General features: G+C 31.3%; 2 protein-coding genes across 2 annotated transcripts; one reads left to right on the forward strand and one right to left on the reverse strand.

Annotated features, from left to right (window-relative positions):
* The first annotated feature begins 640 nt into the window (after positions 1 to 640).
* Positions 641 to 7177, forward strand: LOC100243263 (WAT1-related protein At5g07050). The gene is made up of 6 exons (XM_019218880.1): positions 641 to 650; positions 907 to 1024; positions 1276 to 1392; positions 2755 to 2998; positions 3123 to 3281; positions 6884 to 7177. The coding sequence occupies exons 1-6, from the start codon at positions 641 to 643 to the stop codon at positions 7175 to 7177; spliced, it is 942 nt and encodes a 313-aa protein (XP_019074425.1).
* Positions 7178 to 21553: 14376 nt separating this feature from the next.
* LOC132253527 (protein FAR1-RELATED SEQUENCE 5-like) lies at positions 21554 to 23003 on the reverse strand. The gene is made up of 2 exons (XM_059735713.1): positions 21636 to 23003; positions 21554 to 21577 (listed from the first exon to the last, which is right to left on the reverse strand). Exons 1-2 carry the CDS (start codon positions 23001 to 23003, stop codon positions 21554 to 21556), a joined length of 1392 nt encoding a protein of 463 aa, XP_059591696.1.
* Positions 23004 to 24605: the final 1602 nt, after the last annotated feature.

Below are 24605 nucleotides of genomic sequence, written 5' to 3' on the forward strand. Positions count from 1 at the left end.
TAAAAAATATTCATATCTTTCGACTTTACAATAATTTGACGAAATTCTTCAAGATGTTATATGTTCTATTTTTAAGGTACATATACTGATGATCTTCAAAGTATCAACAAGGTAAAATAAATAAAAGAAAAACTTGCAGGTGCAAAAAGCCAAACCCTTTTTTATTATTATTTTTTATTTTGGAGTATGAAGTATGAAGTATGAAGTTTGAGATTCAAAGGGGCATTACAAGTGAGCTGGGAAAGATTTTGTATTTGGCAATTTTCAGGTAAACGTGAAATTATCCGCGTTTCAAGAATAATTTATATTTGAAAAAATATATATCATTGAATATGATGCAGTGTATATAAACTTCATCCATCTTTGTCCCACTCACTATAACCAAAGCTACTGTTGTTTACCACTGAGTGTACGAAAGAAATTGTTTTTAATCATTTGTGGGGACCAATCAAGCATGCCTACATATTGAACAAAGAGTTCAAGTTTTTTAACTGTTTAGCAATATTCCGTTTTTAGTTAAATCGCCACAATCTAAGCTGAACAAATTAAACACCATCAAAGTGCGCTGAAGTAACCTAAAATATTTAAGAACTAAACTTGATGGAAGCTCCATTTTGAGTAGATCAGGAATATGATAATAATGAGTGCTGGTATAAAAGTTGGAAATGGGAACATCTAGTCATGGAGCATTTGGCTTAATTTTTAGTGGGGATCAGACATGTTCCATACATTTTATTCTGTATCTACATATACCACACGCATATATTATATATAATTGAGCCGAGCATTTGTTTAAAAGAGAGGGCGTGGAGAGGAAGAAGAAAAGCAGGGAAAGAAAGAGAGAAATGGGGTATGAAGAGTGGAAACCATATATACTGTGTGTGTTCTCTAATATCTGTTTTGCAGGTTTTAACATTGTGTCAAAGGTCTCCCTGGACAAAGGCATGAGCCGCTACGTGCTGGTTGTCTATGGACATGCTTTTGGAACTTTAGCCACTGCACTTCTTGTTCTTCTCTTTGAAAGGTTATTTTGTTTTCTGCGCCTTCAAAATAATAATAATGTTTTTAAATTCTGGCCAAAATGACTTGGTTGCATGCATTGCCATTGTGCTGCTCAGAAACAATAAAGGCAAAATGAGCATGGCAGTCTTGCGGGACATCTTCTTTCTGGGACTTCTAGGGTCAGTACGTAAACACTATATCTGCCAGCTATTACTATGTATTATGGCCACTGCCAGTTCCTTAATTAATTGTTTATAAATATGTATGTCTCAGCGCTGTATTAGGACGGACGCTATATTATGCGGGAATGGAGTATACTTCACCAGCTTTTGCATCCGCCATGGGCAACTTGATTCCATCATTTACCTTTGTCTTGGCACTTCTTTGCCGGTATGACCTCCATAATTCGCTACATTCATATATATTCAAGATTCTTTTAGGTGGTCCGTCAAAGATAACTGCTTACAAACTTTTACTCAAATTAGTTACTTCAGTAGATGTCAAGCAATTCATACTCTTCCTCATAACCATCTCTACTTTTTTATTTGCTTCTATATCTAAATTTTGATGTGAGTGGTTCAAAATACATGATGAAATTTACATCATCCAATAAAAGTATACAAATAGGATGAAAACACAAAGTAATGAGATCAAACTTTTAACTAATCTAAGTTGTTGTACTAGTTTCAATTATATATATAGAAAATATATTAATTTACTCATATTCTCTCTAAATTTTTCTTTTTGTAACATTCTGTAGTCAAGCACATTACAAGTTTTTAAATTTTATCTTCAAGATCACATAAAGAATCATGTAATAATGAGACCTAAATACAAAATAATAAGACTTTATAAGTGTACATAATAATATATTTTATTGACCTTGAAAATTTCAAACCTTCATATAACTCTTAGCGATCGACTCTTATGGTCCTCTTAAATGATTAAGTCAATCAAAACCCACCGGTAAAATGGTGAAGTTAAGTAAATTAATTTAGCTACTTTTGCACCAATGAACAAGAAAACTAAAGCAGAGTAATGAAAGGAATATCATTGGTTGCAAAGTTTTACAATCCTAACACTCTTCTATAGCTTCATAGCTTCTTGATGACTATACAATCAAGACTTGTACCTTACTTGTAGACTTTGGCACCTCATGAGCCTCACGAATAGAACATTGACACATCATTTCCTTTGTAACCTTTTTAACCGACCAATCAAATGATGCCATAATATTTGACCAATAGCAATGCCACAAAATAGACCAATTAGAAGTCGCTTTCTTTTTGAGCAATCATACTTTGCCTCCATTTTTTTGTCCAATCATGTGCAGCCTCCATGTTCACTATTCGATCAAATGTAGTCACTCTTCCAACCAATTGTAGTTTGCCTTGTTAAGACCCAATCAAACAACACCTTTTTATAGAATAGTCATACTACTACACCACGCAACTTCTTAACCTCTTTAGTAGCTAATCATATCATGACACTCAGTATTTTCCTGAAGACCAATTATATTGGAACACCTAGTAGCTTTTACTGACCAATTGTCACAGCAAGCAGCTTTTAGAATCTTCTTAGTGCCACTTTAAATACCTACAAAGGGGTGTAATTGAAGCATGGTCCGAGAATGTGACAACTTTTTAGCATGGTTATGATAAAGTGTCTTATTCAAAATACATATATATAGAAACATATAAAAGTAATTATTAAAGAGTAGCAAGGAATTTCATTCTTGAAGACTTCTGGCAGGATGGAGAAATTGGAAATTTGGAATGTGAGTTCCCAAGCCAAGATAGGAGGAACTCTTGTGGCCCTCGCTGGTGCAACGCTGATGACAATATACAAGGGAATTGTGGTGATTTCACCCCACACTAGACGTTCACATGAGCCTGCAGCCACCTCTTCAAGAGCATTCCTAGATTGGGAGTGGATAAAGGGCTCCCTCATGCTTGCAACTTCATCCCTTTCATTCGCAGCGTTCTACATCCTACAGGTGGTTGAGAAAATATAATCTATATATATATATATATAATGAAGAAATTAAATGCATCTTTTGTTATGATCCCGGAGGGTGTTTGTTTGATGTTATAATTTTATTTTGTAATGGGTTGATGCAGACTACAACACTTAAGAAGTATCCAGCGCCTCTTACTATAACGTGGTTAATGTGCTTATCAGGGACTTTGTTGGCAGCAATCATGACACTGATTTTCGATCACAAAGTCTCTTCATGGAGGTTGTCATGGGACATCTCCCTAATCGCTCCCATATACTGCGTAAGTTAAAGTTAGTTTGATTTCAATTTCCCAATTAATCCTTGGTTGGCTTCCTACTCTTGATCTCTAGGAAAATTTACATTTACCTTTCACGGGGTTTCTAAGAGGTGCAACAACCCTGGAACCAAATTTTTTCCTAGACATTAACATAGTTTTCATCAAATAATCAGTGTATGAAATCAGTACATTTAAATTTAAGAGACAATGGATAACAATTCATGAATCATTAAAAAAATCTCATACTATATATAACTACGTGCCTAATATTGCATGACAGCACAACACGATGGCCCATGAAGCTCAAACGGAATTCAAAAATAAAATTCAAACAATGTACTAAGTTATGTTTGTTTACATACTTACATTTTTTATTTTTTATTTTTTATTTTTTAAAATTAAAATTTTGAAAACAATTTTAAAATCATATTTGATAACATGTTTTTTACTTTTGTTTTAAAAATTTTGTAACAAAATTTTAAAAATGTAAATATCAAAATTTTTTAAACAAATTTTAAAATTAATGTTTGAAAAACTACACTCATGGCTCACCCAAATCTTAATTTATTTATTAACCAATAGGGTTCTTCTCATTATATGAATATTAAAAAAAAAAAAATTGTAGAACCTCATAAAAAAATTACTAAAATATAATAATAAAAGATGTTTTCCATTGGTTATATAATTATCAAATATATATTTATTTTATTCAAAAAAATAAAATTACAATTATCAAACATGCCTAATATTTTTAAAAAATTAAGAACATAATTGAAACCATTTATATTCTCTATTTTTAAAAGCGATATTAAAACTAGAAGCATATTTCCTAGAAGCATGATACTTGAACTTAGTTGTAGAACGATAGACAAGAACTCAAACAAACAATTATGTACAACAATCCAAACATGTCACAAGGATCTTCAAAATGAAAAATATAGTGAAGGCCAAGTGAAATAGGCCTTAGAATTGGAACAATACCAAATAGTTTTTGAAATAATGAAGGTATGAAGCTCAATCGATCAATATTTTAATGTGGATTAATCAATAGCTAGAATCCCAGTATGTTTCACCCATTTTAAATATTTCAGTTACATTTTTTATCTTTGAAAATTTAATGGGAAAAAATTAAGAAAAATAAAATTAATGTTTTTAAACTTAATAAATTTTTTCATATAGCTCTAGGAATTTACAAGTTTGAGGATGAAAATATTTCAAAAGGATGATCTATCTTAAATAGTAGGACCTTATATTAAGTTTTTCTTATTTACTGTTTGTCACTTCCTTTCTTATATATTCTTTCTTATTTTCTCTCTAACCAAGCAAATCCATCATTGGTAAGTAAATATATTGGCAAGTATATGTATATATATATAGATGTATGTATGTGCATCCATCAATTTTTACTTGTGTCATTGTTTGCATCCATGAGCTTGATTACACCTTTTTTTTTTTTTACCATTCATTTTCTTAGTTTTAAGGTTTTATAAAGAGGAAACATATCTTTTGTAATTAACTAAGTAGTCTGCTACTATAATGATCGAGGAAAAAAAATCTAACAATATATTATCATCTCTGAAAAAGCTATATTCCAATAGGGTAACACCCAAAAGGGGTGAATGAGTGAATCTTAAATATTTTTATACAAGATTTGAATATTTCAATTTTAATAAATCCTTTGAAAGAGAATAATAGACAAAATCAATTAATCGCAATAAACACAAAGGATTTTACTTGGAAAACCCCCACACTAAAAGATAAAAAACCATAGGACTTAAGACCTCAATCAAAAATCCATTATATGATATCATGATACACAGTTTTACTTGATAAATGTTACCTAAGACTTACTTTCTTAGCACATATATCACCATCCACATCCGTGATGCAACACTTTAAGTGCTCTAGTAGATTCATCTCAACCTATGAATGGGATATAGGTCTCTCAAACAACCCAGAATTTGATTAAATGAATTGCTAAGAGTTTTGTAGAATGGTAAGGCAAGTTAAGGTTTTTCTCAATGGGAGTATTAAAACCTAAAACACATTCTAGAAGGGTGTGTAAGGGCCTAAGAGCACAAAAGATCATAAATGGAATTTTTATAAAAAAATAAATCTTAAATTACCAAAATAACAAATTGTCAGAATCTAGTAGATTCTAAAATGAGAGCTAGAACATACTTAACTACTACTTGAGCATCTCAAGGCCTTAAATAAGTGCTTGAGTGTTGGCTTCAATGCTCGATAGTGTTGGCATCAGTGCTCGAGCGCTTTGGTGAACACTTGATCACTCTTGATTTTCTAAAAATAAAATTAAAACAGTTTTAGCTCAAAATGAAAGATTTGTCCAATCCTTATTCTTTCAAATACTAATTTTCCCTTACTAAAACCTTTTAAATTTACCTATGATACTTTAGTTGAATAATCAGTAACCTCGAATATTCCATAGAGAGTAAGTCACCATCTAAAGGATTCTATGTTTAAATGAAAAAGAACAAAATTGTTAATAACAAAAAATAATACATAATGTCTTAACGACCTCAACTCTATGTTGACCTACTTTTACAAGCTAGACATGAAATTGAATAGTTTATCCTATTCTAAAATGTTCTTTTATCTTTAGAAATAAAAAAAACTAAATTCCTTTATGTGATATCAAATAATATTTATTTTTCTGATTAGTTTTTTAAGAGACTCTCTTTTAACAGACTCTCTTTTAACGTATGTTAGTATATTAAGCAAGACATACTAATCCTTTAGTTGCTTTTTCAATTTGTCCAAGCTTTAATCAAAGTAGAACTCGTCATTGTTTCATCCTTCTTATGTGGGTGCCATCATAATCTTGCACCTTTTGTGAGTGCTTGCTATAGTGGACATTTTCCTAAGAAGATTGGCTTTAAAATACTACCTCATGCCTCATAGAAAATTCTTTAACTCCTTTGCAATAATAAAGTTTTTAGGTTTAGGCAATCTTACCTTTATTGATACTTTGTCACCACTTCAAAATCTAACAATTGGGCTCATAGAAAATTTTACCTACTTGATTGTACACCGTTATAGGATTGATTAGAAGGTCGTGGATGTTGGAACTACAATTTGTTCTATACCAGAAACAAGGAACGATCAAATAAGAAATTTGAGTTGCTCAAACTTAGGTAATAATCTCATTCCTCCCAATTATTTTGTTGTAGACAACATACTAGATTAGCCATATGTTAAGGTAAATTTTTTTATTTTATACCTTTTATATCTTTCATTGTGGGAGCCAAACATGAGGTTCAACCCTAACTTCCAACATGTTTTTATCGTGCCTCAACTTATTCCTTTTTCCAATAGTAAAATGTCGTTATGTCTTGCATCCCAATGCACGTGACATTACAATTATGTGATTAAGGAATATTTCGTGACTTCCAAGTAGGGATGGCAACGGGGCGGGTTCGGGACGGGTCGGCCCCCTCCCAACCCCGCCCCGTTTATTTGAAGCAATTCCCATCCCCGTCCCATTTAAAAAATTAGACGGGGCGGGGCGGGGCGGGCCGGGGTGGACGGGTATGATACATTCCCATACCCGCCCCGTTTAACTTTATATACATTCTCATGATCAGGGGACTGCTGGGGCTAGGGTTCTGTGTGCAGGGGTTCAGGTGCTTCCCATGGACTGCCATCAACTTCTTCCTAAGGACGGCCTTAACGCCACTCCTTCCACCTTCCAGCTCCTCCAAAACTTCGCCAATCTCCCCATGGTCGGAAAACCCCTATACGGCGTCGTTTCCGACGCTGTCTACATCGGAGGCTCCCATGATCAGGGGACTGCTGGGGCTAGGGTTCTGTGTGCAGGGGTTCAGGTTCAGGTGCTTCCCATGGACTGCCATCAACTTCTTCCTCAAGGACGGCCTTAACGCCGCTCCTTCCACCCTCCAACTCCTCCAGAACTCTGTCAATCTCCTCATGGTCAGAAAACCCCTATACGGCATCGTTTCCGACGCCGTCTACATCGGAGGCCAGCACTGCATCCCCTACATCGCCATCGGAGGTCAGCCCCTCCCCCACTTCCTCATCCTCATCTATTTCCCTTTTTTCCCCTTTTCTCAAACCCTAATTTTTTTTTTTAAAATCTTTAATTAATTCATTAATTTGAATTTCCCATTAATTTTTTTCCCCATGATTAATCAATTTCAGCATTAAGATTTTTCCCTTTTTCTAATGGATGTGGAATCAAAAGCAAATGCAGTAGAGATAATTCCATAGTAAGGCGCTTTTTTTTTTTTTTTTTTCCTGCTTCTTTTCTTTATCATTGCATAATCCATGTGTTTGGCACCTGAGAATTCAATATGATAATTTGTAGACACCATGTGCACTATATAATTATTAATAGTTTCTAGACTGTTCTTCAGGTGTTAATTAACTCTTCTCCAGAGAAAGAACTGTTGGATTCCTATTTGAGTAGAAAATAATTGGTAAACATAAAATATAATCGGGGCGGGGCGGGGCGGGGCGGGGAGCGGCGGGACAATACCCGAACCCGCCCCGAACCCGGCCCGGGTTTGAAAAAAAATCCCAAACCCGTCCCGTACCCGTTTAGTAAAATAATATCCCATCCCATTAGGGGCGGGGCGGGGCGGGTACCCGAAAAGACCCGCCCCATTGCCATCCCTACTTCCAAGTGTTCTAGGAGCTCTCACACTTGTCTTCAATGCCTGCCCAAGTGAAAAGCCAAAGGTGCTTGAACTAACATAAGGAATTTAATTTTCTATTTGATGAACACCCATTTGGAGAAAATACTCAAGTATTTGTTATGGAGCAAGGTGCCACTCCATAAACCTTGTGCTGTAAACCTTCTAAAGGATGCAAAGGTCAATCCATTATAAGGGTAAAAGTAACCAAATCCCTCTTTGATCCCATCCCTTAATGGAGTCCCAATGGTTTTCATTTTTCTTTTCGAAAATGATCTTAGTGCTATAAATTTTTCCCTAAAATGTATTCACTTGACAATTTTATTAAAAGAGCATGCTTATAATTTTTATTTTGTTATAAATATGTTTGTGTGACATGCATGTTTGCAATGAAATTACAATAACTTGGTAATGTTGTTTCAGGGAATTATGATTTATGGAGTTACAACTTTTGTTCAAATGTTGGTAATCCAAAAAAAAGATCTAGTTTTTGTGACGGCATTTAGACCACTATCCACGATACTTGTAACATTGATGGGCTTAGTTATTTTAAGAGATGCACTATTCTTGGGAAGGTATGCAATCTCATCATTTAATTGATAATATATTAAAAAAAAAAAAAAAAACACTTTAACCTCTTGTTTGTCATAGTTTTAATTTCCATTTTTTTTTCCAGTATTGTTGGAACTATAGTGATAATTTTTGGTCTCTACACAACTTTATGGGGAAAGAGGAAGGAGAAAGAGAAGAAATTGATGGAGAATACAAATTTTGAACGAGGTACGGAAAGCAAACTTGAAAATCAATAGAGATTAAGAAAGAGCATTGTGAAGTTGTAACTCAATAATATTAGTAATTAACATCAAGTGTTTCTAATATATTGTAGTATTTCAAAAATTCCAAAAAATAGGAATGATTGTTATCAACAACATAAGCATGAATATGTTGAGTTATAAAATCAATAGTGACTCTTGATTATCCTAATGGAAAGATAAACTCAATACCCGTGCATTATAATAATTGATATGTATCAACGGTCCTCTTCTTTTCTTTATATCCCTTTTTTTAAATGAAAAATAATGTTAAACTAAAAATTAAAAAGCAAAAATAATGGTAAATGAAGAAATTTAGACTTTCAATAACAATTTTTTTGTTTTTTTTTAATGAAAATATGTTTGGTTATCAATTTTTCTGAAAATAAGTTTGAGAATTATTTTAAAATCATATGTTTTCAAAAAACATATTATAATTATTTTTAAATATCTTTTTGAAATAAAAGAATATTCTCAACCTACGTTTTATATTTTTCAAAAATAAGTTTTATCATAATATTATATTTTGGGAGAATTGTGTTTTGGACCCAGCTAGGTCCAAAAATTAATAAAAGATCCTCCAAACACCTATAATTGATTGTAAGGATATAAAGTTGGAATAGACAAAAATACCCCTTTTTACTTATACCCATCATTTTGTCTTTATACCACCACTCTTTACATGCCCCATCCATAAAATTCTCCTTTATTTAATCATTTTTTTATTTTTTTTATTTTTTAAACTCCTTTAAAAATAATTGAAAAATCAACATTATTTTCTATTTTTAAATTATAAATAAATAAAAATTATATTAATGATTCAAAAATTATTTTGGAACATACTTTTGAAAAAATATATTAATTTAAATGAATAAAAATTATTTTTTACATTTTACAAGTAAATAATTTAATGATTAAAACACTATTTAAAATAAATATATTTACTATTTTTTTTCTTTTATACTAAAAAGTATTTTAAAGTTTATTTTTTTATTATTATAAAATAAAAAGTTTAAAGTTTTTTTTTAATCTTTTTCTTTCCATAGTTTAATAATTTTTTGAACATAGACTTTTGTAATAAGTTATATGAATGTTCCAAATTTGTTTATTAAGGAATTTTTTTAATGATTTGAATTAATTGAAAATTTATTGAAATGAGAAAAAAGAAAAAGAGAGAAAGAGGATAGATGAAGAGTTTTTATTTTAAATATCCAACTAAAATGTTTTCGTATTTAGAAATGGATTATATCAATACATAGTACAGTAGAGATTGATTTTTTTCTCATACAAAAGGGTTAAATGATATGTTTACTCATTTTAAATAAAAACAAGTAGTTAAAAATTATATAGATTATGTTTGAGTTTGGTTTTAAAATATTTTTTCTAGTTTTTATTATTTTTTTATTTTTAAAAATTATTTTTATTTTCTATATTGTCTCTTTTTGAAAATACATTTAATTAAAAAAATGAAAAATATTTTTAAAAATGAAAATTGAAGACCTTGTTTAATACTAAGATAATAAAAAGAATTAAATTTCATTTATTAATTATTCTTTTTTATTTTTAAAATATAATATGTTCACAATTAAATAAAAGAATTGGTCAATTGTATATTTTTTTCACAAAAATGTAATATGTTCATAAAAAAATTGGATTGAAGTTTTTCATCATTTTTTTAATCAAACTACTAGAATCATGTTTAATACAAATATAGGCATATATGCACTACGGGAATATGAAATTTGTGTCACTATACAAAAGTATTTACTAACTGTATAAGGGAAATGTACTAAGTGTACAAGCAGTGTATAAGATTACCATTTATAAAAGATTTCAATTTATTTTGAACCACTCCTTTATTTTCCTTGTCACCCACAAATTGCATATTCATGTCATGCACTTTATTTAACTCCCATATGGAAATTCCGATACTTTCCCCAATAATGATGTTTGGGAAAAAAAAAAACTAACCCTAATTCATCCATCCTTTTATTAGTTAAACCATTATAAACATGGTTAACACACTTACATAGACATATTACTTAGGATAGATATATTGTACAATGGTATTACACTAATTGTACAAGGGAAATGTACTAAGTGTACAAGGGTGTACAAGACTACCATCTATAAAAAAATTTAATCGATTTTGAATCACTTTTTCATTTTCCTTGTCACCCATAGATTGCATACCTACGTCATGCAATTTATTTAACTTTCACATGAAAATTTCGATACTTAGTAATAATGTTTGGGGAAAAAAAATTTAATCATAATTCATCCACCATTTTGTTAGCCAAACCATTAGAAATAAGATTAATATATCTACGTGGACACACAACTTAAGAGGGATATATTGCACCATTGTACAATGATGTTACACTAACTGTACAAGGGAAATGTACTAAGTGTACAAGGGAAATATACTAAGTGTACAAGGGTCGCAAATTTAATTATTTTTAAATTAAATATTTTTGTAAAAAGAATAAAACATGGAAAATTCTACAGTACCACTTCGGTACCTACCCAAAAAACAATTTTGACCATTGGATGAAAATGGTTCAATCTGGACCGTCCAATTGGTTTATATATTTTAAAAAAATTTAAAAATATATAAAAAAGTAACAGCAAGTTGCCGGTCACCTGATTTCCCGCTTCTATCTTGCTTAATCTTGTCTAAAGATAAAAATTTATCTGATGGGTATTACACTTGACGCCTATTTTCGGAGAGGTGAGCTATTAGTTTGATGGGCATTACAACTTTCCTGGATTTTAGAGAGTTAAGCTTCAGCAATTTGAGGGTGTGGAGATGGAATTTTCGGGTGAAATGAACATTTACAGAGAGAGTGAGCTGAGTGGGGATTTTGAAGGAGAAATCAGCAAGAAAAGAATCAGGCGGGCTTTGGCGGATCCGAAATCAATCTCCCCCTGCAGGCAACTCTACCTACTCGCCCAGAACAGGTACTTCACTCATTGAAATGTCAAAAATTTCCGGCAATATTTCTGAGAAAGACTATATTTTTACCGAGTTTTTGGAAAATTTCCCGATATTTCCTACCAGTCCAGGCCACTCACAAACATGATGCAGTAAAATTTTGGTATTTTTACTGATTTTTTTTTTGGAAATTTCCCTATATTTCCTACCGGTCCAGGCCGCGCACAATGATAGAAAATCTGTCCAATTTTTTTTTAAAAAACAAAAGATACTATTTGGTAATCTGGTCATGATTTACCGGCAAAGGTTGTGTTTTTCAACCTGGCTAAAAAATCGTGGATTTAGGGTTCATGAAATCTAAATCGAATGGCACAAAAGCAAAAAAACACCTCAAACAGATCCAAAAATGGGGGATGGATTTTGTTGAGAAATGGGTATTGAAAAAAAAAATGATAACATGATTAGATTAGTACCTACGAGGATTGAGAGTGGTCGGCTGGAGCTTTTTTAGGATTGAGAGTGGCCGGCTGGAGCTTTTTTAGGGATTCTTGGTCTGGAGGCTTTTTAGGGATTCTCAGTCTGGAGGAGAAAATGCCTTCTTTGACGCCCCATCCCCGAGTGTGAGAATCACTACCATTAGTAAAATCAGAATAGGGCATTTTAGGAATTTATCTTTGTATATAAATAAATAATAATTATCCATTTATATTTTGATTAAATTACTACCATTAGTAATTATCCATTTATATTTTGTTTAAATCATTACCAATAGTAATTATCCATATATTTTGATTAAATCTTTAGTATTGAACTTTCCAATTTTATTACTGATATTTTATGAATTAAAAATAATTTGATAAGATAAATTATTAATAATTTTAATTATTTAAATATATTAATGTTAATAAAAAAAATTGTTATCACATATTTTTAAATAATTAATAATTATCCATTTATATTTTGATTAAATCACTACCATTAGTAATTATCCATTTATATTTTGTTTAAATCATTACCAATAGTAATTATCCATTTATATTTTGATTAAATCTTTACCATTGAACTTTCGAATTTTATTACTGATATTTTATGAATTAAAATTAATTTAATAAGATAAATTATTAATAATTTTAATTATTTAAATACATTAATGTTAATAGAAAAAATTGTTATCACATATTTTTAATAAAATTTTAGAAATTAAATATCAAATAAAATATTTTATATAAATTAATTTTATTTTTCATTTAAAATATAATAAAATTCTAGACTTTTGAGTGTTAGAAATAATAATGCAACATGGATTTGAACCTAAATCTCAAATAAAATATTTTATATAAATTAATTTTATTTTTCATTTAAAATGTAATAAAATTCTAAACTTTTGAACCTTTTAGTGTTAAAAATAATAATGCAACATGGATTTGAACCTAAATCTCAAATAAAATATTTTATATAAATTAATTTTATTTTTCATTTAAAATGTAATAAAATTTTAGACTTTTGAACCTTTTAGTGTTAGAAATAATAATGCAACATGGATTCGAACCTAAATCTCAAGTAAAGTACCTTGATATGATATAAAATACCATTTATTAGTGTTATATTGTTTATTTGAAATTATGAATGTTGACTTGTGTATAAAATAATAATAAAAATTTGAGGGACAATAAAAGACCTTTTGTTTTTATAATTGTGTGTTTCTAATTAAAATTTCATTTGTTCAAATATTTAATTAAAGTATGAGTATATGTTACTCATTAAAATTAAATTAAATTCTTTTGATCAGGTCCAAAATGGTACGATGGAGGAGAACTAGGAAAGTACTAAGGGGTAGTGGACCTTGGCCGCGTTTGGATACAATCTTGAACTACAAGAGGGACCCTAGCCATTCTACAAATGAACATGTGGATCATGTGGCTAATATGTTCAAACGTTTCGAAGAGGAATATATCTTAGAGTCAAACCGTAAAATGCATATTCTACAAATGTCATTAATAGAACCTGAGAAAAAAGTTCTTGAAAATATATGGGAATCCATTCAAGAAGGGTCTCATGGTTTCACAAATAGGTCTTTTGATGACCTAGTAGCTATTTTCAAGGAACACTGGGAAACATGCTTCGTGAAGAATGCCATCAGGCGAACAACAGTGCTTTCTATTTCTCCTAACTTGCGAAATGCAAGATTTTCAAATTCTAGTAGGCATAAAAATCTTAGAGGGTTATGGTTATTGAAAACAACTTCTAGAGTTATAGAAGACACTGTGTATAATCCTAACATTGTTTCTTTTATTTTCAAGGGAGAAGATTAGTTTTCCTTCTATTTATTACATTTTTTTTATGTTTTGTACATAACATGTAAATAATTTGATATGCCAGACATGACATATATATTTATCTTGTTGATGTGGCATCTCTCACAAAAAAATTCTTTAGCTCGCATAACGTTATTAAGTTGTATGCAAGATGATCTTATGATTGAGTATGAGGTATATCAAACTTCTCATGAAATGTGGGAAACGTTAAAAGAAAAGTATGGGGGACTTTCAGCTATGAAGCTTAGAGAACTTGTAATGAAATTTGGAAATTACAAAATGCGACTAAACCATACAATGAAACAAGATCCTAAGGAGATGAAAAGAATGATAAAAGAGCTTAAAACATTTGGACATTATTATATTTAAAAAAAATATAAATTAATTGATATAATTTTAAAAAATGTCTTTTTGCTATGCTATGTGAAAAAGATAAGATAAAAAAAAAAAGAAAAAAAAGATTTAAAGTAAATAAATTATTTTTATTTGATAATTTAAATTTATTTTAATTAGTTTAACTCATCGATCTAATGATTAAATAATGATTAATATTTTTAGAAAAAAACTCCATTTTGTTACAAATATTTTCAAACTCATTGTTGTCAAATTCAAAACTTAATTCTTATCGGTATGCTCACTATGTTGCAGACTACACAGTTGCTTAATATAAGAGGAGTTTATCTTATTTTGAGCAGTCTTACTGCATTTTGACTTAGAAAGCCAAATATGTAAGATTTTATATTTGTCACTTAATTATTTGAATATAGTACATAGTTTTAATTAGTTGTAAATTACATTCATAATGTTGTGTTTTAAATAGGAGCAAACAATCATTTGAGGAGAATGATCCCCCTTCAAACCCAAAACTTCCTATGGGTTCATGGCTTTATTATTTGTAAGAATATATATACATATATAGTTAATTCATTTTGGATATTTATTCATATGTTGAAAATATAATCATTTTTATGTGATGTTTTTTGCAGTCAAGAACAAGTACTCGCAAGAAAAAAAGATAACAAGGAATTGATAATAAATAATGATGTAAGAAAAGAAATGAATATTTGCATAATATGTTTTTTAGTCAACTTTTATACTCTATATGATAACTAACTAATTTAATATTACAGTTGCGAAAAGAGATTGGGAAAAAGTTGATTAGAGCCAAAATATGTGCTCTAATGGCACATATTCGATATGATTTGTGCACCAAAGGACATTCAAATCACCCAACTTGACCTAAATCAATGCTAAGGCCCTAGCCATGAGTTTAATCTATACTTTGGAGATTTATCTCAGGTTCAAGGGAAGAAAATTGTGCAAATTGAATGACTTTAGATTTTGAAAGATCAAGAAAGGGCTAAATGAGGAAATAAGTGAGTCAAGACTCATTGAATGTAAGGAAAGGCAAAACAAGGATATCATGAGGTTGGAGGATGATAAATGACCATTATGGAGTAAGAAAGAAGGCAAGAAAGCATGGGAAATGAGGCATGAAGCAAGATTTAGCTGCATGGAAATTTAGAACTCAAAAATTTGATGGCATTATATACTCTGACTTTGAGGACAAATTTGGAGTACTTCCTGGTTTGCAAATCAGAGCTGAAATGAAGAAGTTATGGCCATTTGAAGACAACTGCACCAAGCTGGAGGGTCATTTCGAAATGATTTCGAAATTCAACTTATGATTTCGAAATTCAACTTATGAATTCGAAATCCACTTCGAAATGACACCAATTTCGAATTCACCCACTACCACTTTGATGTTCCACCTCCTCTACCCCGGGAATTGCATCTATTCAACTTATGAATTCGAAATCCACTTCGAAATGACACCAATTTCGAATTCACCCACTGCCACTTTGATGTTCCGCCTCCTCTACCTCGGGAATTGCATCTAAAGCACTCCATCCGCCCTAGGTGGACCCCACACGACTAGAAATCACCATTTTATTATTTTTTAATCATTTTTAGGAAATTATTTTGTAATAAGTGGCCAATTAGAGTGTGCCACATGTTAGGTAATTGAGGATAATATATAAACTCTCTCAATTCTAGGTTTTAGGAATCTTGAATCTTGGATTTTTTTTCTGGAGTTTTTGACATTGAAGGAGGAAGAAAACGAGAACTTTGGTTTGTTTTCTTTTTCTTCTTTATTGAATATATTGTTTTTAGTTTCTTTTGATTCAAATTATGGATTTTTACCCTACTATGGATTGTGAATGTGACATCACCCCCATGAGAGGCTAAGAGCCAACTTGGGGCTTGAAGCATGAAAACCTAAGGGCTAGGAAACCTATAGGGACAATGGGTAAATTATTATAACAATGAGATTAATTATTGGTTGAGTGACAATTTATCAATTTTTTTATCCTATCCTTATGAGTTCGTTTAGGGAATGATACGGTAGGTTATTACTTGATACTAGTGATTCTTGGTAATTCTTGATTATTAGTTATCCTCGTCTTACCTACCGTTATTTGCCCCTAAACAAAGCTATAAGGAGTAGGAATAGTTAAAAAGCCAAATCTTAAATTGATAATCAATCTCATTCATTTGATGGTTTTAGGAATCTGTTTTAAAAAGGAAAAATTAGGTTTCGGATGCAATTTTGAGTTATAGAACTCAACTTGATCGCGAGTGGCCAAGGATCCCAAAACCCTAAGATCATATTACTTAAAATACCCTTGTTTTCTATAATTTCTATACCCTATGTTGGATTGTGGAAAACCCCAAACTTGAATCAATTGAATTTAAAATCAATATTCATTTTCTCTTATTAATTTAATTTCTTTTACTTAGTTTCACATTATTCACATATTGTTTTTCACTGAAGGATTTAAACAAAAACAATTCATTTATTCTAGTATTGACAATTTTCATAAGCCAGTCATTGAGAACGATACCCGGAATACTACAAAAGCCGTAGTGACTCTTTCTCTAGTTTTTCTTGACCAGAGTTACTACGTAAAAAGGCTAAGTATTTTGGTACAATAGAGAAATTTCGGTCAAAAGTGGCAATCCCTTTCAAATGGAGAAAAAAAAGAGTTCATAGAGAAGTCTAAAAAATGCCCTCATGAATATATAAAACAAAAGGGTCGAAACTCAAAAAATGCATCAAAGGTAAGAAATTCGAAATTTATGTTTTTAAATTATGATAATATTTCCTTTCAATTTAAAATATATATGCTTATGTATATTTATGACTTCCAGTCATATCTTCACACGCGTTGTTCGCCTGATCGGGTGTATAAACTACTTCAACACTTGCAACCTAATCAAAAGGTCGTCATACAAGAAATAGGGTTTGGAGGTATTTTAGGATTACGATGTACTAAACTTGATCATAGTTTATGTCATTGGTTGGTAAAGAATTTTGACACTCTTTCATGCACATTAAGTGTGCATAACACTTCCATTAAATTATGCCCAATGGATGTTGAGTTAATTTTGGGCTTGAAGGCTAAAGGAGTGGAGGTAGATATAGAGAGATGCACAAGTAAACGAAATGATTTATACAACATGTATTGTGATGGGAAGGGAAAATTGCCATTGTTGATGTTAGAAAACCAAATACGGCAAGAAAAGAAATGTGGGGATGAATTTAAAATTCGTTTTGTATTATTTGTTTTGGGTGCCTTGTTATGTCCAACGATGAAAGTTAGTGTCAAGCCTTCCTTCCTCCATCTCCTTCAAGACACCGCATCAATAAAGAAGATAAATTGGGCTCAAATAGTATTCTTCTTCCTTGTACGAGGCATAAACGACTTTAAATCCAAGAAACGAAGCAGTGGGATTTCTGGATGTTTATTTTTTCTAATGGTAATACACTTTTAACAAAGTTAATTTTATTATGATATTTTTAACAATAATAGATTTGTGATATATTCAACTCTATACTTATTTTGGAATTTATTTCTTGCAGATTTTCTACCTAGACCACATTTCCACAAAGAAGGGTATGAACTTACGTTTTAATGCATATAGCCCTCGTATAAATGAATGGGGAGATGATGAGGTTTCTAGGATGAAACGTAAAATCAAAACACTTGGAGGTTATGATGATCCAAAGGTAAGATACATTTACTAACTGAAAAACTTATTTGTTTATGTGATGTTGCAATTATAATAAAGTTTATGGATAAATTATAGGTCACGATATGGATTATAAAAATTGGGCAAAGTGTGGATATAGAGCAAAATAATGGTGCGGAAAATGAAAATGATGAAAAAATGAAGGTGGTTGAGAAAGATGAGATAACAAGTGATCATAAAGATAATGATATGAGAAATGTAGAAGATGGTGATAAACAAGATGCAAAAGTTCATGAACAACAAGAAGAAGGGCATAAGGTACTTTTTCATACTATATTTATATACATTAGTTTATTCATGTCAAACTTTTTTTTTCATGATATTGGAAATTTTTATTTGTTACTAGGTTGAAAAAAAAAGTTTGATGGGTATGGAGGAAGCTTTTGAGAAGTTGAAAAAATTTGTGCTACAAACAAATGTTTCTAATATGGATGAAAGTTGTAAAGAATCAACTTTTAGAGAATTTGAAGAAAAATATATGGAATTGAAACGTTTGTTTTTTCCTATGAGCAATGTTGTCGTAGAAGAGAGATTGAGTGAGAATGACTCATGTGGTGACATGGAGTTACATGTTTCTCCCATTGTCAACAATCAATGTCACGATGAAAAGGTATTTGCATATTATGAAGACCTAGTTTTTTACAAAGTTCTATATATATATATATATATATATATATATACTAATGTTCAAATACGTGATAGGTTAATGTTGATGTTCCATATGTTGAAAAACAAGAAGAACAACTAAGTTCATTGGTGGTGCTCCCACGTCAATTGAAGAAAACACGATCAACAATGGAACGCAAGCCAAGTAAATTCAAGGTGTCACCCTACATTCATCAATCCAATAAGATGCCAAAGCCTAAGAGATTCCCAAGCATAGTTGTTGGATCACAAAAGGTATTAGAGGTAATATGTTACTTCATTGGTGTAGTATTTTTAAAATACTTAATAATATAGTGAACGATAACTAATGTTTGTTAGAGATGTTTTCAATATAGATAATCCCCATGTCCATTTTGCCGAACGTGGAGGATTCACATTCCTTGAGTACACTTGAGTCTCTAGTTGTTGCTTATGTGTTTGATGTTTCATTGGACAAAAGGTGTGTAAACCAATTATTTTGACTATACTTTATGTATGTCATGTTTTAAAAGTTATACTTATTAAATATCTTATATTTTGCAGTGAACTTCTTGTTAATTTTCAATATGAGCATGCAAGTCGAGCAGACTTCTTGACTTTAGGGCCTAGACAAGAATTACTCGATGTGGTGAGTAATACAAGGATAAACCCAATTCTTATTAATTCTATTACATAATTAACATTGTTAACTTTTTTGTGTTTCATTTTTAGATCATAAATGTATTTGCATGCAAACTTAATAGTTTTGAGAACAAATTCAAAGGAATACGACCTACCAGATGCTACTTACCCACCACATTTGCGGTATGTTCATCCATTATATTTCTTATTAAAGAAAAAAAATAAACCTAATAAATATTGTGATATATATATGTTTTTTTTTTTTCATAGCAAATAATCTTACATGGTGGTCGAAAATTGGCAACTGCTACCAAGATGTTCACACATATTATCAAACACATGGATGAAATGAATGATTGCAATAAAGTACATATTTGAAGTTAGATTCATAGCATAGTTGTAAATAATTATCAATGCTAAAATGTGTGTTTTGTTTAGATATACATCCCGATGCATGATACATGTCCGGATCATTGGTATTTGTGTGTTATAAATCTTCATCAACATAATATTCATATATTGGATTCATTACCATCAATAGAAAGGGATGACATGCGAACTTCATCTGTGAGAACTGTGGTATGTCTTATATTTTAATGAATTTTATTACTTTTTAATGTTAGTTGTTAAATAGCATGTTTTATTTTGCTAAAAGATATAACGATATGAATATTAGGTTGAAGAGTGTGCACATTTTTTTAATCTCAATGGGCATCTAAAGAATTTATCAAGTGTTCCCATTGAAAGACCTACATGGGTAGATGTGCAAGCCAATGGGTAAGCAAGCATAATTGTTTCTTCAAATATAATGTGTTCAAGATAATATTTGTATGTACTAACTAGATAAATGTTTGCTCATTTCATTTGTTAGGTGGGATTGTGGAGTCCATGTCATTAATCATATGCGAAGATCCGATTTCATGGACTCAAGTTCAACCCCTTCCCATTGGGACTCTACAGCTATAAGACACAAATTGGCAATCGAATTACTTCTTGATGATGAAAATAGTGAGAAAGCTATAATATTAGATAAAGTTCAGAATCATGCAAAAATAAAGAGAAAAAGAGTATAGAATACAATCAAGAGTTGATTTTTTTTTTTTGTACATAATTTTTTGCATTGTAGTACAACTCATTGATTATGATAGTAGAACTTGCTCCCGAAATTCCCGATGTAAAGTGGTTCATGGTGACCTACATTGAAAATATTTACAATTATACATAATATTTTGAAAGAAAATCCATATGATTAAATACTAAATGTTAAGGAACTTCTGTCAATATATAGATATATGATATGTGGTGTAAATAATTTATTCTATGACTCTTACTTGGTTTGTGAAGTAATTTGGTGGATGTAACCCGAGCCATGAATCATTTAAGCTCGTTTCTGGACCATTCTGAAATGTGCCAAGTGTTGTCTGTAATATGATTTAATTTTTCAATTACTCTAATAAGTAATATTTTTCACATCATAATAAAAATTACTTAAAAAATGTTAAACTTACATTTTGAGAAAATTCATTTGTCCCGTGTCTTGATCCACCTTCCATGTTGTGATTTAGTAATGAAGGCATGTCCCCCTGTATTAATATAAAGAATTCAATTTTTTATTTCAACCAATTTAACCAAATAAAAATAACTATAAAGTGAATAATTAATGAATTTAGTGAATGTGTGTTTGAACATACCATATCTTCAATTGAATCTTCAATGTTGATAAATGCATTGTGAGTGTTGACGAACTCTGGGCATTTTCGAACAGTGTGTCCTACTTTCTTACATTTCCCACAATGCCTTGGTTTTTTAAATTTGTCTTTTAAGTTACCCGGATTACCTTTCGTCTTCACAATGATAGGATCTCGAACATGGTGTTTTGTAGCTTTCAAATCTTCTCGTTCACTTTCTTCCACTGAATTTTTACAAAGTTCTTCAATTTGACAAGTGAGTCTTTGTATTTCACATCTAGCCTCTTTAAAAGCTTTTTCCGATTGAGATGCGAAATAAGACATCCGTGAGCACATAGAGCTGAGTGCACCATATCGTATGATGTTAGTCGCATCACCTTGAATTTCATTGTCATGATGAACTTGGACCGTTTCCTTTGCTAACTTAGACCACCTTTTCATAATACAAGTCTCAGGTATTTCTTCAAGGTGTTCTATCTTCATTACAACAATCATGTGGGGACATGGAAAACCAACTGACTCAAACATCATACAAGTACATTTCATAGACCGATCACTATTACCATAACATACTTTCCAAATCTTGTCAGGGCTTCTAAACTTGGTCAATGTATGGACACGATAACCTCCATGATTTTCTGTACTGACAGAGAAAAACAATTCTGCATTCTTCATCTCATCCCTAAATTTTAGAAAAGATTGCCTTGTGAAAACAGTCCCTGCATATTTCTCAAGTGCATAGAGTTTGGTTGTTAGAACAGCTGAAGAATGGTGTGTCTCAAACTCTGCCTTTGCCTCATTATGACGAATACGTGAGAGTGTTCTATCAAAATGCTTGACAAACTCAAACAGCTTCAAACGAGTTTTAAGGAAACGATTCAAGTATGCATTCATGCTCTCACACCTTTGTGTGCTTTTCATACCAGCAAAGAAATGCCCCCTTAAATAAGCCTCTGCCCATCTAGAACGCTTAGCATATATATCTGTCACCCACTTATGTCCATGAAGATTAAACATTTCCAACATGTCATTCCATGCACATTCAAATTCTTCAACGGTGCCTTCCATGAACATGCACTTAGAAAAATGATTAGTAAAATCTTTGACATGGACATTAGTGAATGCATTGCGTTGAATATGCCAAGCACATAATCGATGATAAGAGTCTGGAAATATCCTCTTGATGGAAATATCAACATTGTACTTGTAATAAAATGATGGATCCATTTCAGACTTTCCACACAAATAAGCCAAAGCACCCTCTGCATCACCATCTCTTAGATGAACTCTACTATCAGCATCAACATGGTTATATAGATCTTTTTTTGTGAAGCCAACATTGTTATATCCACCTGATTGCTGCACCATGTAATCCATAATTTGGCTAGTTCCTATGCCAACACCTCGCATTGCATTCAATTGAGTTTTATCTGCATTTTTAATGACCCTATGGGATTGAAGGAATTGGACATTTTTTTGTTCCACCAAAGGATGATTATGATCAGCCATAAACTCTTTCACAACCCACTTGTTCATTTGTTTGTTAAACCCAATCCGAAATGTTGCCTCACAACCAACTCGAGTTACTGCCTTAGGTTCTTGTTTTCGATTTTCATTCTCTAAACACACTCTATGTCGATATCCTTCTTTCGAACAAACCCACCTACGAGATACTATATTTTGATTTTTATCTCGTTTCACATCATCCTTTCTAACACTGAATCCGGTAACTTTAGCAAATAAATTATAAAATTCTTCTGCCTCCTCTACTGAGCTAAACTCCATCTTCCATATATCTTCAACAGTTAAATCATTAAAAATCTTGTCCGAAACTAGAATGGCCTCTTCATCAGAGTCAGTTTTAACAATGCTATCATATTGGTAATCAAAGTCTTCATCGTTCAAATCAATGATAAATTCCTTTTCTTTGCCTTTGTCCATCGTATCTATGAAGAAACTGAAATATAAAAGATAGAGTAGTTAGAAAATTACATTATCTAGTTCGTACCCACTCTTACAAAGTTCGTACCCTCTCTTACAAAGTTCGTACCCTCCCTTAGAAAGTTCGTACCCTCCCTTAGAAAGTTCGTACCCACCCTTAGAAAGTTCGTACCATCCCTTAGAAAGTGCGTACCCTCCCTTAGAAAGTTCGTACCCTCCCTTAGAAAGTTCGTACCCACCCTTAGAAAGTTCGTACCCTCCCTTAGAAAGTTCGTACCCTCCCTTAGAAAGTTCGTACCCACCCTTAGAAAGTTCGTACCCTCCCTTAGAAAGTTCGTACCCACCCTTAGAAAGTTCTTACCCTCCCTTAGAAAGTTCGTACCCTCCCTTAGAAAGTTCGTACCCTCCCTTAGAAAGTTCGTACCCTCTCTTAGAAAGTTCGTACCCACCCTTAGAAAGTTCGTACCATCCCTTAGAAAGTTGGTACCCTCCCTTAGAAAGTTCGTACCCTCCCTTAGAAAGTTCGTACCCACCCTTAGAAAGTTCGTACCCTCCTTTAGAAAGTTCGTACCCACCCTTAGAAAGTTCGTACCCTCCCTTAGAAAGTTCGTACCCTCCCTTAGAAAGTTCGTACCCACCTTTAGAAAGTTCGTACCCTCCCTTACAAAGTTCGTACACTCCCTTAGAAAGTTCGTACCATCCCTTAGAAAGTTCGTACCCTCCCTTAGAAAGTTTGTACCCACCCTTAGAAAGTTCGTACCCTCCCTTAGAAAGTTCGTACCCTCCCTTAAAAAGTTCGTACCCACCCTTAGAAAGTTCGTACCCACCCTTAGAAAGTTCGTACCCTCCCTTAGAAAGTTCGTACCCACCCTTAGAAAGTTCATATCCTCTCTTACAAAATATTGATGACAATTTTATAACAAATTACTAAATGCTCTCAATTTGATTAAAAATAACTCAGAAAAAAATTAAAAAATCTAGATATTATAAATCATTACATATTTAAATGTCATTTAACATGACATTTCTACCTACAATAGGTATATGTAAATGGAAAAAAAAAAAATCAAATGTTACCTTTTAACACTTGTAATCACTTGACATCCTTCAAGACATATAAAGCTTCATCTTCAAATTTAATTTATGAACAAAAAAAAAATTATAAAAAAATATTAATAACAATTTGATAATAAAATTTTATAATAAACTCATAAAAAATTCTAAAATCATTATTTAACATCACATTTCTTCCTACAACAATTATATTTGGATAAAAAAATATAAAATATTACCTTTGACACTTGTAATCACTTGAAATCCTTCATCTTCTTCATATAATACAAATTTTAAATTTTCTCTCTCAAAAAGTTTTGAACTTGATCTTGAAATTTGATTCATCAAAATACATCTTACATATTTTGTAATTTGGTAGTTGAAATTATTTAATTTTCATATTAAATTACTATCCTTTTTTTTATATATGAATAATGAGAGTATAAGAGTAGTAGGTAAGATTTTCTTTTTTTAGATAGAGTTAGGTAATGCATTAAATAACAAATTATATTTAATATTTAATAATAAATTATAAATAATTGTAATATT

This window comes from Vitis vinifera, chromosome 3, assembly GCF_030704535.1.
Source record: "Vitis vinifera cultivar Pinot Noir 40024 chromosome 3, ASM3070453v1".
In the NCBI taxonomy this organism is placed as follows: Eukaryota; Viridiplantae; Streptophyta; class Magnoliopsida; order Vitales; family Vitaceae; genus Vitis; species Vitis vinifera.